Source organism: Haliotis asinina, chromosome 11 (assembly GCF_037392515.1).
Source record: "Haliotis asinina isolate JCU_RB_2024 chromosome 11, JCU_Hal_asi_v2, whole genome shotgun sequence".
Classification (NCBI taxonomy): Eukaryota; Metazoa; Mollusca; class Gastropoda; order Lepetellida; family Haliotidae; genus Haliotis; species Haliotis asinina.
In genome coordinates, this window is record NC_090290.1 from 31,932,848 (window position 1) to 31,950,872 (window position 18,025).

At 41.4% G+C, this 18,025-nt stretch overlaps 2 protein-coding genes across 2 annotated transcripts; both read right to left on the bottom strand.

The window, feature by feature from the left end:
* Positions 1–12,006: 12,006 nt before the first annotated feature.
* LOC137255365 (uncharacterized) lies at positions 12,007–12,828 on the bottom strand. The gene has a single exon (XM_067792807.1). It carries the CDS (start codon positions 12,826–12,828, stop codon positions 12,007–12,009), a length of 822 nt encoding a protein of 273 aa, XP_067648908.1.
* A 2,537-nt stretch (positions 12,829–15,365) lies between these two features.
* Positions 15,366–16,415, bottom strand: LOC137255366 (FMRFamide receptor-like). Its single transcript, XM_067792808.1, has one exon. It carries the CDS (start codon positions 16,413–16,415, stop codon positions 15,366–15,368), a length of 1,050 nt encoding a protein of 349 aa, XP_067648909.1.
* Positions 16,416–18,025: the final 1,610 nt, after the last annotated feature.

The following is an 18,025-nucleotide window of genomic DNA, read 5'->3' on the forward strand; positions in this document are numbered from 1 at the left end:
TTTTGGGCGTCAACAGCGCTGTTCCGGTACAAACATGGTTTGGGATGTACAAGGACGGTCGTGTTTTTAGACTGCAGGATGGAATGGCTGAGCTGTACCTAAGATACAGGCTTGAAAGTGGTCTTCAGCAACCGAAAATGTAGCTTAGGAGGCGGCTAACGTGAACGGATGGTCAGACTCACTGATTGGTTGACACATGTCAACGTATCCCACTAGCTCATACCCATGCTCATAGGCTTACTCAGTTATCCGTTCCAGACTCGATGTTTAAATTTACAGATCGTTGTCAGTCATTTGGTAAAGAAACTCCCACGCGTCCATCAGCTAACAGACAGACAGACAGACAGACAGACAGACAGATTTTATTCAGTAATATTGGCCAACTGGCCCATGTTCCAATTGTTCTTACACACGTTTGTTGTCACGTGGTAAGAAAGTAGAAAGGGTACATTTAGGCACTGTTTTGAGCATTTTTTGAAAGTACACATTTCAAAAATTCTGCTGTTGCTTTGACGGTATGTCTATTTTGTGAATTAAGTAAATTTACCATTTGAGATTTACATACATATTTGCCATCGAGAAATCTTAAATACTTTATTCTCAGATCATTAAATTGTGGACATTGCAGTAACATATGAAATTCATCCTGGACATGTCCTGTGTTACAGTAGTTACACAAAGTGTGCTGTCTTTCTGCATCTTTGTTTCGTCTGGTTGCATTCACATTCAAATTATGCAGGGAGATTCGAAATTTACAAAATACCTTCAGTAACGTCTTATTATGGAACAGGTATGTAATATACGATTCAGTGTAAAATCCTAATTTTACAAGACTATAATTACTCAAAAAATGTGATGCTTGTACATTGCCTTGCCAATTTTGAATGTAAATATCTGTTAATCTTTGCTTGAACATATACAGGAACAATTTCTCGTCTCCAACATTTTGATATACCCATACGTGAGAGTACCCACAAGCAAACAGTAAAAGACGAATATCTGAAACCCAATTCCCTTTACCTCTGTCGTCTAGATCTTTCAACATGTTATAACACTGATGTGGATACCTATTTGCACTCATTCTAACCAATTTAATCCAGTATTTAACAGCTCTGTATCTACTTGAAACAAACATATTGGTACGACCAATTTCGCCTAGTATAGCCTTATTCGCTGCGAATTTACCAACACACAGAAAACGTTTGAAATAGGATGTCTGCACCTTTTCAATAGAGTCGTGATATTGAAGGCCCCATATTTCCGATGCATACAATAAAATAGGTGCAACTTTACCATCGAAAATGTTACATGCTGATGAAAAAGACAAGAACTTGTTCTTATAAAACAATCTGTATATGGGGAAAACAGCTTTAGAAGCCTGCAATGCAAGAGTACGACAAGCTGTGGACCAAATCAGCCTGGATGAGAACATGATACCTAAATATTTATAATATGATACAATTTTTAATTTTACACTACCAAATGTCCATTGTTCATTTTTTGCAACTATTCCCCCGTTTCTGAATACGACTATATTTGTCTTATCAAGATTTAACTGGAGTCCCCATTTTAAACAGAATGAATGCAGGACATTTAATTGCCTTTGCAAATTTACAACTGTGTAGGAGAATAAAACCACATCATCAGCAAACAGAAGCAGCATAATATCCATTATATCCTTGGATACAAATATACCGTGGGAACATTTTTCATACAATTCGTGTACTAATTCGTTGATAAAGAAAATGAAAAGAATAGGGCTGAGGATACAGCCTTGACGCACACCACTGGAGGTAGAAAATGACTGTGTTTGACAAGTTCCAATCTTGACAGAAGCTTTAACAGATTTGTACATACTTTCCAAAATCCGGAACATTTTACCATGGCAACCTTTACTCAATAGCAAGTACAATAGCTTCTCCCTGTCCACATAGTCAAAGGCTTTCTTGAAATCAACAAAAGCACAGTAAAAACAACCTTTCGGTTTAGACAAATATTTGGTGCATAAAGCTTGCAAAGTAAAAATATTATCAACGGTAGCATAATTCGGTCGGAATCCAGCTTGTGCTTCTGAAATTAAATTATTTATATCTATCCATGTCCTTAAACGCCGCTCCAGAATCGTTGTAAAAAGTTTCCCAATACTGTCCAATAGTGAAATGCCTCTGTAATTTGATGGGTTACTTCTTGATCCAGTCTTATATAAGGGAAGAATAATAGCCTGATTCCATGCTTCAGGGAATACACCACTATCAAATATTTCATTAAAAAGTAAGGTTAAATATGGAATAATGGTTTCTGATGAAATCACATACAATTCTGCCGGTATGCCATCTTCTCCAGGTGACTTTCCTTTTTTAAGATTTTTAATTTCCTCCTTTATTTCTTCCTCAGTGATATTTTTACTAAGCAGATCATTTGCCCAGGGAGCAGAGGGACAAGTGTCACAAGAATGGCTTTGTATAAATTGTTTAACAGTGAGATCAAATTCTGTTTCTTCTCGTTCCAGAGCAGGATTTAATAATTCTTTAAAATAGGAAAACCATTCGCCAGGTATAATATCTCCTTGATTGCTCCTAGGGTTCAGTGCTTGTTTAACGATACTCCAAAAAGATTTACAGTCTCCATATTTAGCTGCTAGATTTATCTTGTCGCTTTGGTTCAAATTGTATGCAGTTCTCTTCTGGTCACAGCATTTCCTGAATTTTGATTTGGCAGATACATACTGCTAACAAACACAATGGATATGTTTGGGAGAACACGACGGGTGGTTTATTGTGCCACACAGATGTAATCTTCATTTATTCATCAAGTTTGAAGAATCTATTGCATCCATCGATATTTGAAGTGTACGCGAGGTCTTGCCCGTCACAATAATTGACGAAGAATCTAACCAAGGATATATTAGATCAATTTAGAGGTAATTAGCAGGACACCGTCACCAGCACGTCAGTTCATTATTTCAGCGGTCAATGTTAGTACTCTGGCAGGATAATTACTGAGCATAAATCACCATTCACCTCTTTGATCCCTAAACGGAGTCTCATAGATAATGCCAGTTTCGCTTAATTTGAAATGTTCTGCATTAAACTGTATGGGATCAATAAAAGTTTTTCAACACAGGCTAGTCTGTACCTGATATTTACACCATTGATTTGTAATTTATGGGCAACGGAAACCGTAAGCGAGCTGTGACAACAATAGTACGCTTAAACCTTGTATTACATATATACATCTGTTTATATGTTATCTAGTTCTTGTAATTATCTACTTCTATCTGATATGAAGCTGAGATCATTGGCTGTATTTTCGACCACTGTGACAACTTCGAAAGTGTCGCTTTCTTATTTGCTCCTCCCGCGTTTTCCCGTCACTTTCAGCAATATTTCAGCAGTATCGTGGTGGGGGACACCAGAAATGGGCTTCACGTATTGTGCCCATATGAGGAATCGAACCCGGGCAGTAGTATTTGTGGTAGGATACAAGTTCAACCCCCTCTTCCGTATGCTACATGGTTAATTCCGGTCCTAGGTATACGGACACTACTCGGACCTTCGCGTGACGAGCGAACGAATTTATCACTACCCCAGCGCCCCGAGCTGCCAGGTGACGGGTGTCACACGTGAATACGTTTCCACTACGTATATACTGGAGGACCTGTATTATCAGATGTTATAGGTGTCTACTTTTAGGATGACGTATATGCCTTTGTTCGACATTGTGCACATAATATACAATAGTATCCTGACTGCAATCTTCATGATTTCCTTGAAGTCTATGGCGGTTTAGGTCCTGGGTTTGAGATAAGCATTTAAATATATGTATGTGCTCAGTCATGTCTTATCCACTCCAAACTCGTACACAGCCTAACTAACCGTATTTTAAGACACTTTAATAGAATATAGTCTTCTGTACAGGGCTATTGGGTGTAAAGTATAGAAAATATTGTGAATTTTAATTTGACTTCATGTTTCAAATTAGGCATTATGAAACAAAACGATAGGATGCAGGTAATTACATGTATATCGTACACATTCCATCTGGATTATGGTTGCCATTTTCCTGTGGGTGACACATATACAGAATGAAAGAGATGAAAATTTTTCTTCAAAGTCATAGCTATCTAGTGATATCCCCCCCCCCCTCCCCCCCACCTTGGCTGTGACCTCACAGCCCTTTCATAATGTTTTCTCTATGGTCACGCACAGATGTGTCAGAGTGGAAGAGATTATATGATCAAGGTATCTTATGAACAGCAAGTAGACGTCGCATTGGGTCACGGGACTATCACATAGTTACTAGTTTAGTGTTATTGTGATACTTAGGTATTAAGAACTTTCCCGCCCATTTGGGATTTTCCCGCCCAAATTAACTTCACCATGTCGCAAAATACGTGCTCACAATGTCAGAAAGTAATGGCTGACCTAGAACCACATTTCTATGTGCATCATGTACTGTGGGAGCCCCTTGTACAATTGATGCTCGATGCTTGTTATGTTCGTATTTATCAACGGAGATATGGCTGATTATGGATAGAGCTTGTAATCACACCAGGCCTAGGGAAAGGTATACTAGATTCCTCAAAAGGCAAGAAATCAGCCCCACAACCGTCTAGTTAATCTAAACAGAGTCTAGATCTAGTTCGTCTTTTAGTCATAATGATATGTCAGCCATTACGGAAATACTGTCGTCCTTAAAGTTGGAAATTCAATCATCCATTGAGACGGTCCATGGCAGCCAACCCTTAGGGATCAGCTCCCAAGCTTGCTTGCCTGCTGAGCCGGCTATCATCTCACATTTGGGTGATTTGGCGTCCCGGCATGGCGTGATCTTCCGTAAGCAACCGGCACGGATACTACACAGCCGTTACTGTACCCGGATTCCACGTCATCCGCACAGCATGGACTAGCTTGCCTTGCCAGGAATGCTACGGATGGTGGACGCTCTTCCTTAGTTACGGCTACAGTTAACCAGGAGTGCACTGACACGGACAACCCACAAATTATTCCGTTAGTCCCTGACTTCTCGGATTTGGATGGACACACGATTTTCAGTGACTAATCCAGAGTTAGTTATGAAGGAAGGGTTGGTTACTTTGCCAAATACATTACCACCTCCTACGGATACCACGGAACAGGATACTCCTATTGAATTGGGATCGTCTGAATATGTACCGAAGTTATCATTACCACATTCGTCAGTTGTAACAGTTGCCTGAGACAATTACAATGAGGCCAAGTCGAATTCACTTCAGTCCTTGCCCAGAATTCCTCAGAGACTATCCTACGCCATTAATAATCGGGATCTGCCGGTTAGTGTTCTTCAGTTGGATAAGGACTTAAGCTTATTGCATGCTATGATTCACAGAGACAGTGTTATTTTTATTGTAGAATGTTTTGTGATGATGAAATACATGCAGTTGAAAGTGCTGTTGTTGGGATAGGTTTCCTTGTTCACCTAGAGACTTCAAGGAATTGGACATGGGAGCCAGCTCCTCCTCTGACATACTATTCTAAATTGATTTGCGGCTGGTTTCTGGGCGCTTCTGCCGCCGGTGTTAAAGATTATTCAGGAGTGTAAAAGGATAGTGGCTACGTCGGTGCACGAGGTTGCACTGGCTCACTTCCTTCAGGATGTGTTAGATCACGGTGTATCGGATGGTACTTAGAACCACATTTATTCACTGGGCAGACTCACTGATTTGGAGTGGATCCATAAGCTGAGCTCAGTCCAGAATCTACCAGAGTCAGCTAAAGAACTTATGTTCCAACAGCCATTGAATTCGGAGATTTTCAGGGGTCAATGTCAACAAGCGGTGGACGCTAAGAATGTTACTACTTTCAGGAATCTCAATCAACGTTTAGCTTCAGCTCTACTAAACCAGGACTGATACAGACCGGCTCCTAGGAATAGGAGAGAAGGATCACAGTCTTGCTCGTTGTTAATCGTCGTGCTCCTTTACAACGTTCAACCTTTGACAGGGACATGGATACTAGGTCGCATATGTCTACTTCATCGGGGAGTTCCTTCGGGTTCTAGGGGTAGAGCCAAAAGGGCTAGGTCCTTTCGACCATCAACGGCTAGTAAGCTTTGACTCCATAATACCCAATTCTCATTTTATGCCTCACAATCTGGTGCCGTCACTGGATTTGGAGTTGGATTTCGATTTTGTTCAGCTGGTAGCTGTTTCACCAGCACAGCATTACAAAAACTGGGAGCTAACAACAAAGGACACATGAATTTTATCAGTGATTCGTCGGAGGTTCATCCTACCTTGTCATCCAAATGGACACAAGTTTCATATTCAAGGTCATCGTCTTTTTGCGGCCGAGAAAGCTATGGATCAGTTTTTGGAAAAGCAAAGAGATACCCCACATGATACTTCTGCGGGGTTCTATTCACCCACATTCCTTGTTTCCAAGAAAGACACGACAGACATGCACATGATTATAGATTTGAAAATTCCCAACAAGAATTTTCTATCTAAACCACCAACATTCAAGATGAAATAAATGAGCGGTTTCTGCAATCTAATTCAACCGGAAACAAAATTTGTAAGCCCGGATCTCAAGGATGCTTATCTTCATGTGCCTATACATCCTCGATCACAGAGATACCTGAGATTTGCAAGTAAATGGTCTAAGGTATCAGTTCAGAGTCCAGCGTACGGAATATCCCTTGCTCCATGGCTGTTTACGGTGGTCATGACTCCCATCATATTCTTGCTTCACCAGAGACGTATATTCATCCACAGGTATATATAGACGATTTCCTAGTCATGAACACAATAACAAAGAAGCTGTTAAGGCAGATGATAATGGTGATTCATGTGTTTACGCACCTGGGACTAATCATCCATTCGGAAATATCAGAAATAACACCCTCCACGAGGATAAAGTTCCTAGGAGCAGTTTTTTTTGCAAGTTGTATTTATCCTTCTCAGGACCGTTGGGAAAAAGCTGAGGACCAGAACATTGCAGGATATCAGGTTAAGTGATCGTCAGACAGGAAATGGATGTCTGTACTAGGGTCTCTGACTTCATCCAGGACTTTACTCTACGGGGCAGTATACATCTTCGGGAAACCAAGTGTGGATAACTCCAAACAGAACTGTGGATCTAGATACATTAATTGTCAGCCCGGATCATGTCAAGACATAATTACTTTGGTGGAGTCAGAAGCCAAATGTTCTTCCAGGCGCCCCATTTCGTCCACCTCCTCAGGATTGTACAATATACTCAGATGCTTCGGCCACAGGATTGGGAGCGCACATGGACCAGTGGCAAGTTCAGGGCACATGGTCTCCTCAGGGGATATCAGTGTTTTGTAGATTCTAGCCATTGTAAAAGCATTGGCTCACTGGAGGTGGAAACTGCACGGCAAGGATGTCATGTTAGCTACGGACAGTTCTACGGTTGTGGCATAGTTATCCCAAAAGGGGAATTTTGGATTCCAAGGTATAGTGGTATTCCTATGCTTCCTCATTCACTGGGACCCTACATCCTTATGTGTGATTTTGGCAACCATAATAGGGAATGTTGACGACATAATTAGGAACAATTACAGATATTGTTAGTAATTCTAAGAAAACTTACCTATGGATTATGGGATCCAGGACCCTCCCTTTACTTTACATAATAGTTTCTGAAATAATGACTTTTAAGTGAGCTAGGGCCGGTTGGGAAAAGGCAAAATGTTTAACATTTTGTCGTAATTAAGTCTTAATGATAAAGCAAATGAAGTCATCGAGTGTATTTCCAATACCATTTCCTTATAGCATAACCATCTACCAAAATACATGAAAATCTGTTGAATAGTTTAGGAAATAATCACTTTCTAGTGAGCATACCGTCGGTCTGGTGAAAGGCTAACAATCCAACGTATTGTTGTACTTGTTATATACATGAGCATTAATTAAGCACCACCCATTTTCATACTATAATATTGTTTAACACAACACACTGGCCATTCATGATATGGAATCCAAACACAAGGTTATAATTTCGTTGACTGAACCATCTGAAGTGTCAATCCATCTACTACCAACACCGCTGCTACTTTCGGCTGTAATGTATTGACGGTCATATGGGGGCACTAAAAACGTTTTCAATAATCATGTCCAAAACTATGGTCACACAGACAATGTCTGTGGTCCAACGTATACAATATTCTCAAAAAACGTTCACTGTTCAATCCTAAGCTAACAGTAATGGTGACATCAGTATTTGGTGTATCCTCCCCACGCACGGATAACTGCTGCAATCCTCCTCCTCATACTGGAATTCAAACGCCGAATGTGCATCAATGGAATCCTCTGCCATTACTCATGAACAGCCTGGGCTAATTCCTGTAGATTTTGAACAGGTGGATCCCTTACTTGAACTTGACGCCCAAGATGGTCCCATGAATGCTCAATTGGTTTGACATCAGGGCTTCTTGCAGACCAAGGTAATCTGTCAACTGCGTTGTTCTGCAAGTCTGCGATAACAGCTTTGGAACGATGGGACCTAGCATTATCGTCCATGAATACTGGCCGACTGGCGAGGGGATGCTTATCAAAATGTGGGACAAAAGCAGTTTCCAGTACTTCCTGTTGGTATCTCTGATCATTGAGTGTCCCTTGAATGGTGATAAGACGATCCTTGACGTAACCAGTGGCCGCATGTTTCCTTACATGGCTACTAATGACAGTGTGATTGATATTCAGTCTGGACCCAGTGCTACGACAGGACAAACCAGCTTCGTGCATACCAATAATCTGCCATCTGGTATTTTCAGAAAGTCTGCGCCATGTCCAAAAACGTTCAATTTCAGCACTGTCCACTTATTGATGCCTCGATAAGAAAACAACGAGAATGCTTCATTTCACCTTTTTAAAACCCACAGTTGCTTGTACCATGACAGAACTTTAGCAAGAAAAGCATGCATTTGAGTCAGCACGTGAATTTCGTGCTAACTGCATGTGTATTTAGATATAACTGTTCTGATCCCATTTTGTTACAATCGACAATTATTTTGGTGGTGCTTAATTAATGCTCATGTGTGTTGTGTATTCGCTAGGTTTTTTTCAGCCGAATGAAAGGCAGCTATCATCAGTTCCCCGAGGTATACTGAGTCAATAAAGAAACTTCACAAAAAACGTTAGCAAAACCCACTCAAACCCATCCATTCGTCGTGCAAATGACGTTAGTGCCAAATCAGGTTTTGTACGTGCAGGCGATCACGTGATCTTCGCATCGAAGTTTTCTTCATTTGCACGTGTTTGCATTGGAATCAAGAAATAAAAAAAACACACTTTTAAACCACAGTTCTAATGGTACTTTAAATGCCATGATTGTCAAATGTGCAAAGTGAACGTGCCGTTGGCATGTTACAAGCGGGAAGTTATTGACGTCGCAAGAGCAATGGGATGCAGCCGTCGGACTATGTATGACTTGCGAGGTCGTCTTCAACAAACTGGCACCACTTCTGATCGCCCAAGATCGGGTCGTCCACGTTTGACGTCACGAGCAGAAGACCGTCAAATCGTCCTACGTCACCTACTTGACATATTTCTGCCGGCTCCACGAACCAGGGCTGAGATGTTTAGAGGTTGACTGTCCTCACAGACCATTCGAAATCGGTTGTTGGCTGCCATTCTCGACGTCCATGCATATTGTAAATTGACATTCTGTACACCCATGTTTTGGAAAGGCGGTGTAGCCTAATGGAACTGATTGTGGCACTGTCAGTATATTGAGCACATCACACAGATCTCAGCAATGAAATAATAAAAATTTAACCATCTTACCATCTCTTGTTCTTTTATAGTGCCCTGAGGAAAGAATGTGAAGTTTCTTTTTTGACTGATATTTTGCTACCATCTCGTCAGGACGTACTTGTAGCGAGGTGAGAGCTGTCTGAAGGTCTCGGCAGTTCTGTTCTGTTGCTACAATCTCGTATTAATGGTGATGTAAGACCTATGAATACACGATACCATTTAGAAAGTGGTCAAATGCAACATATGTCATATTTGGGATTTCACTTTCTTAGTAAAGTACAAATTTTAGTACTTTTTTGGTTGCGTCCCATCCGGAATTCGAACCCGCACCCTCAGAGTCAGGCACCTAATCGCCAGTACACAGAGTCATCCGCCTAGCCCGCCCAGCCACCGCGACTTCCACAAAAAATGAAAGTCGGACAACTGGTGTAAACTGGCACGGTTCTCACGGCCGAAAGCTTTGATTACACGATGCCATTTAGAAAGTGGTCATATGCAACTTATGTCATATTTGGGATTTCACTTTCTTGGTAAAGTACAAATTGGTTGAGTCCCATCCAGAATTCGAACCCGCACCCTCAGAGTCAGGCACCTAATCGCCAGCACACAAAGTCAGCCGCCGATCAGTTTGCCAATTTACACTTATCAGAGGGGTACACAAAGTACGCAGTCTAGACTACAAGTTGTCCGAATTTCATTTTTTGTGGAAGTCGCGGTGGCTGACTTTGTGTCAGCTTCAATTCTGTGATGTTACCTCTTGTTAATTTCTCGCACTGCCACCATGAAAAATATTTGGTCTGGCCGTTTTCATGGCACGGCTCTCAGCACCACGTGCTCAGCTGATCGAGGCTTGCGGTATGGGACAAGGCTCGGCAAATTTGAATCCATGACGGTTTGTTGAGGTGCGACGTCGTAGTTAGAAAACCCGAGCGTATTCGCCAAGGGTCTGCCTAGTATGATGTGTCGTTCTCCGTTCGTAAGCCTGAGCATGCCATACGACTCAGTGAATTTGAGACTGGCTCCAAGGGGTTCTAAAATTTCATCGTTCAGCATACACACGTTGTAATAACTGTCTGTCAACGCGTGGCATACATTATCGATGAACCACTTGTCACAGAGCCTGACTTGGAGCTGACCCGACGCATGTAACACTATGGTTGGAGGGTGTGTAGACGGGCAGGCTTGTTTTCCATGAGAGGCAAGAACTGGTCAGTGCTGGACAAGAGCTTATGATGATAAGGGCAAATTGACCAGATAAAACTATGATTGTACTGGCCACCACTAATGACTAGCTAATCGAATAGATAAAGATTTATCTGAGTTGTGATATTTTGGCCAATTGTCCGAAGAAAATGCTGACTGGTCGCCACGTCAGCAAGCTGTACAGAGAGATGCTGTCTTGTCCCCATGTATTGCTGACGTGTTCCTGGGGAGTAGTCCCCATATAAGCAGCACCGTCAGTGAAGTCGACAGAGAGGCAATCTGAGGCACAGTGCGTGAGAAGTGACAAGCCTTTCTCATAGTCTCCACCCAATACTGTTGTTACTGTTGACTGTTTCAGTTATATATACGTCGTAACTAAAGAACGTTGTTAAAACTTTTCATCCCTCTTTGGATGCTACACGCATTATCGATTGCATGCAGCAGTGGCACTGGTTCACCACTTGCGATTCCCATGTAGATTGTGATGTACATGTTACACATACATTAGACACTGTCGTATACATGCGTTCAGTATGTACACATATTGTACAAAAATGCCCGGCAAGATGAAGGACAATGCGATACTCAGCATGTTCATTCGGTGTTTGAACATTTTGTCTTGAACAGGGCTTGTATCCAAGGCATAATATCAGGACCCCATTAAGTGAATTTACCTATCAATTTACTTATTCATTTACGAATCAAACCCAGCTGGCCCACACTCATTTAAGCTGGTTGGGTGACTGATATTCACACTGGTCAGTGTGATACCTTTGCCCCTGACTAATACCCGTTATAGATACAGGCGGCTAATAGGTGACCAGCCAGCCCCATGCTGAGCGTGCACGTATCAAATATAACACTGGTACATGGACTTTTGGACCAAGTCCTGACAGTCATTAGTCATCACGGTAAGGAAGAAAAACAATCAAGTTTAAGACAAGATCATCAAAGCACATTCTGGCCAGTTACTTCACATATCCAAAAAGGATAATTAGGGACCTATTTAAGATTATTACGGCTGACCCATCACTGACCAGGCGCTAAGGGGGACCAAAGAAGAGCCGGGAGAAGCTGTAGAGACGTTCTAGCCTACGTCTGTGTGTGTAGCTCTGAATAAACAGTTGTGTACCCGAGACAGACTTGTGTTGTTCATGCACTGGACATCCACTAGAGAGACACAGCACGACTATCTCTAAGTGCGATACTTGCTTGAATTTGGCATGCTTGGTGTGCTTTTCGCCACTTTTTTTCACGCCTTTCACCTTCCTGATTTCGTTGTCGTCGACTTTCTTGATGGAGTACATCTCGGTTCTCAAGCCGACACACTCGGCGACCGGCATGCCAACGCATTCGCCCTTTATCTTGCCGAGCACTGTTTTGTTGGCAGTGTTGTGCAACGGGTGTTCTTTGGGGATGTCGCTGGTATCATACAGGTGAATGCGTTTCTTCATGAACTCGTACACGTCCTCGGTGCAAATTTCCATGAGTAGGAAATCCGTGTACAGCACTTCACACCCGTCGACGTACTGCTTCTTGAGCTCGTTGTAGTAAAATTCGTACATCAAGTGTTTGGACAATTGCAAGTCAAGAAGGCTCATTCTCATGTAAACAGGTCGGCTGACTTCGATGTGGATTTTGTCCATGAGCACAGCGACCAAGTCGTCATCAAATATCTTGCTCTGGTTGAATGCCAGGCTGGCGATGAGTTTCTTGAGTTTTTCTTCCCCGGTGGATCTGACAGGCTTGACGTTGACACGTTTTCTCAAGTTTCCCATGGTCTTGCCAAACACCAAGTTGTTCATGAGCTTGTGCAGGATTTTATTGAGATCGCTGGTGGCCAGCTTTCTCAAGTCTGTGTTCATTTGGATGTAAGCCTTAGGGAGATCTAAGGACTTTGAACTCAAGCAATCGGTGTATTTTCTTGAGTTTCATGCCCAGCAACAGGCACAGCTGCAGGTTGTGATAATGAACGACGTATTTCATTTTGTTCATCAGGTTCAGCTTGAGTTTTCAACGTCGACCGTCGTCTTATCTTTTCTCAGCAAGTTTCATTATCAGTGTGAGATGAGACAGTATAGACAAAACTATTTACCTTCGTACCTGACAACAACAACAAAAATTCTAACAACCAAATAAACCTTTTCCCCAAACCAATCCTGTCCTCGCTTCGAAGTCCATATGTCAAAAACTATTCCACCGATTTTACTCAAATGCACGAAAAGGGACGACCAAGGCCTTGATTTTTTAGCAATGACTTATATATACATATCTGTTTCACCCACAGGCAACCATTCTCCAGAGGTACGTTTACTAATAATTACTAACAATATCTGTAATTATTCCTTTTCTGATAATGTGATGCATAAACATAATATACGATAAAACTGCCACTTAGTACTGGCCGATTGGTGGTAAAGTATTGCTATATTTCAGTTCGATATTCAGGTCACAACTTCTTTCACAACATATGGTTTTTACATTATAATCCATGTAGTAATGAATGATAAGTTTAAATTAACTTCAGGGTTGAAGACAGCGTCGTCAGCTGGAGACTTAGTGTAGAAGACGACATGTGGTCAGAAAGGATGGCCAAGAAGACAAAGGCGACTAAGAATACATCCAGAGGACATGCTGGAGGTAGAAGAGGAATTCCTCTACTAGGAAGACTACTGCCAAGCTGAGACATCCCAGAGTCAGAAGACGACCGTGAAGTCCTCGGGAGGCACGGCGACTGCCGAGCAGACGTCAGACGCAAGTCTTTCATGCAGCCCTTCAAAGAACATTATGACAAATGGTTTGTTTGTGATGCTGACCTGTGTATTGAGCACACACTTTCCCCAAAGTATACGGTTGTGTAGCGAGAGTGGATATGAGGAGGTCATAATAACGATAATGATTACTTCTGTTACACAGACTAAAAGAAGAGGAACGTATTCATATCAGCCAGGTTATTCCACTGGCCGCATATCAAAGGGTTTTATTGTAGGGTTTGACTTAAGTTCTCATGTTTTCAACAGAAAGTATTTCCGTGTACACTTTCAGACAGATTGCTTCAGCTCAAGGATAACCAGTACTTGCTGTAATACCGATCGGGTTGAGTACAGCATGCCTTCAAACGAACAGCAATTGTCGCAGAACGTAAACATAATCAAAGCCGCATACTGCATTCAGTAAAAGTCATAATCGTTCAATGAATGAAGTGTAATTTTGTTCCATGTTCTATAATTGTCATCACGAAAAGGTTCACTTGAGTTATTACATTTATTTGTGCTGAATAAAAGGTAAAAAATAGGTGAACAGATATTTCCTATTTTCGGAATATTTTAAGAAACATGTAAATGTTTCATCATGTGAACAGTTCAAAATTAACATTGGGGTGTTTGGTAAGATAAAAACATCGTTCACCGATCCCTCGTGGCCCATAGCTTGACGGGTTCAGGTAACATGAACAAACAGCCCATGTTTCGCTTGAGATCAGTGAACAACTTAAAATACGTTGATTTTCCACCTTGTCAGTGTAATCGCGGTTTTGTACATCCCTGAGTATCCTGTAAATACATTATACAATACGAAATATTGAAAATAAACGCCACAAACTATACACATGTACACAATAGTATATACTTCTTGACACAAATCGGGTCATAAACAAATCTTAATACACAAATTATACGAATTTTAATACCTCTATCTTTGATACTGAAAACACATCTGATACCACAGCTGGGACGTTGATCATAACAGCCCGGTCAAGTCGGACCGGCACGTGACAGATGTACCAGGACGTGTAACATAAAATGAACAATCACAATGTGCCATTTTGGTGATATTAGATGGTGAATGGGCGCATAAAATTAGTAAAATAGTCATGGGGTGTGCTCTTTGCGCAGGGAAGTAACTCGTATCAAGGATGAAGTTTGAGAATGTAATATTTTTTCCTGTGCGTCGACTACATAAGAGACCACCCAACCTGATTACTTTGTTGATGCTTTGTGAACTGAACAATGATAACATTATAAATGAACTGGGTAATAGCAAAATATGCTGACAATTACGAGCAGCGTCATACTTGCTGATCAAAGATCTTCCAAAAACTGCAATTTTGTTGTTGACACGAGATCAGGCGAACGTGTGAATATGCTTTTGAACAGGCTCATACTTCGTTAACAGCAACCTATCTTGACTTACATTTTCTTGGGATCTTGGGATTTTTGTGTTCCCCGTTATAGATAAGAGATAGTGAATGTGTAAGTACTTTTGATGTAACTTTCGAGAGTATTTAAGTAATGTACAAGGAGGGGTGTGGCTGTTAGAGATGGGTGATATGATGGGACAGCTGGCAAAAGAAGACGTACTCTTGTCGGATTCCCGGATACAGGTGAAAACTAATCTGTGTTATTCACCGCCTACAGCAGGACAGAAACTTTGTGACGAACACCCCACGGAACTTTCGTCCGAAGAAACAGAACAGTATAAAATTGACAGATGAGTTGATGACAACTGCTATCTGACTGACTCCGCTGACATAACCACAGATCTCCGAACACTCTTCCAGAGTAATGGCCGAGTTGACTTCATACATGATGAGCTCCAGACAGGCTGCCGCCAGTGACACCAGGAAGACAACCACCACTGCAAGAACCATTGCTGTGAAACGCTCCTTCTCACTTCCTTTCCGCTCCTGTTTCTGAAGGTTGGGTTTTGTGCGGTAGAGCTTGCGGACCATGATCGTGTTTAGGACGACAAGGAGGACACCAGGAATGACAAATTTTACGATGATATTGATGTAGACTAGGTAGACTGTCAAGTACCAATACGTGTACGCTATGTCAGAATTGTCCACTACTAACATAGTTTGGTTGAACTCGGGTACCCAGTCCCACTTGAGATACGTTTCAAAATAGCGGGGTATATTGTATAAGATACATATCACCATTACAACCAGGCACGTTTTTTTGGCTCGAGAGATCGTGCAGAACAATGCAGCCTTGAGAGGATGACAAACGGCGATGTAGCGTTCCACGTTGACTGCAACGACGATGTAGATGGAACCTGTATGGGCGATGCTGGACAAGGCGTACATTACAGGCAGTGCAGGCATCATGAAGTAGTTGACGTAGGAAGAATAATATACTGTGTAAAACAGAAGCCATTTCAAACCCGTGAAGATAAGATTTGACACCAGCAAGCAACTGTCAAACATGGCCAGGAGAACGAGGAATATACTTGTGGAGCTTTTCATCTCAGGACTTGATAGAACTATCACTGTTACAATATTTCCCCCAAACCCTACAAAGGAGATTGCAGTACAGACCACTCCTCCTACGTAATGCCAGTATATGTAGACACGATCGAGGTAATTATCTTCGATCACAGCTGTGGTGGTTTGAGGTTCAACGTCGGAGTTATTTCCCTTTGGGTTGTCAGAACGAGGTTCCTCAGAAGACATTGTAGTGTCTGCTTCAGTTGTGCCTTTTTCTGAGATGACCAGTGTATTTGATGTTGTACTTTGCGACACCACCTCACCCCCTTGGATCTGAAGTACATTCAACGAAATTTTGCATTGTATTTGTACGACACACAAACTTTAGTTGATATTATGAACTAGTATTCCATACGAACATTTATGTTGTGTTTCGCAAGTGACAAAATGAATGTGCAGACGTAAAAGATGAATTTGAAAACCGATGTGAGTGTTTGCGTTTAAATAAAGTTGCATACTGTATGAAGTAGATCCACATGTTAAGTGCCAAGAGTGGTCGGCATGTGAGATCGTAGATTTAGAACGGTGGGGAGAATTAGATGAATGTCTTTGGACTTCGTACTATTTCCAGAGAGACACAACCATAGATGTTTCCGTTTTTTTAGGTTAACATACTTGACTCGTTTTATTGCTTCTACTTTTTCTGTCTTCTATACGGAAAGATGTTATTAGGAAGAAAACACGCAGAGCTTATTCATCCCATTTATTTCATTTTCCTGTGGTGCCAGTGTGATCACATAATTTACAGAAACACCTAATAAACGAACCTTGGAAATCTGAACATACAAAGAACGGCATTGTAGTGTATACGTTGCATAGAATTGTGGAGTTTACCAACACTAGTACCTGCTATGTGACCAAAGCTGCATACTGATCGCATACTGATACTCACCTTGAGGAGGGAGAGTAAGCTCAAAATGAAGACACACTTCATATCTGTATCTGAAACACATATAATCAGTGTGTCAACGTGATGTATACACGGGTAATGTAATGACCACTCATAAGACTCATGTCCATAAGGGGTAGTCCCGTAACTTCGGGTCGAGGTGGAAATCCCTTTATGTTTGATGTTGAGACAACAGTGTTTTAAGGAATCATGACTTCTACAAAATGTGGAATGTGTTCACTCAGAAAACGAAACATGGCCTGTGTACAAGAGATTGAGTGAATCTCACTCGAAGACTTTGATTATGTTGCTTACAGGTGGGTTATTCAATTTCTTACATGAACTTGCATGCTATAAAAATGTTGGAAATGACAGTTTTCATGATCATTTCCACAACTTCAGTTTTAAGAAAAGCCAGATCTTAATGAATTAGCAAGCATACGCTCCGAAACAACGTGTTACCCACAATAAAGTTGACATCCATAAATCTGTTTTTTCTATGCTTCCCACTTCAAAATGCCCTTCAAAGATTCAACTTTAGTTATGACAAATACACAATTAGATTACAAGTTTTTTCATACTTCACGTCTCCTCTGGTGTCAACGGCATTCTGGTATGGACAGGGAACACTATTTACTTGTTCCCATGTGGGTTGATGTACAGGGTGATATATTGCACTTACATGTACGTATGACAGTTCATGTTTAATGATTAAACACACGCCATGTTGACTGCACAAGCATGACTACCAATTATACTGTTCAACAAGTACCAAGAATTAAAACAACGATAGGCGTTGTCGACAAACACCATGTGCATGAAACAAACAAAACACATTTTATAGTTTGGTTGTACCACACACAAATTTAGACCCAGGGAGCCATTAATGCTTTTGACACTTGAATAA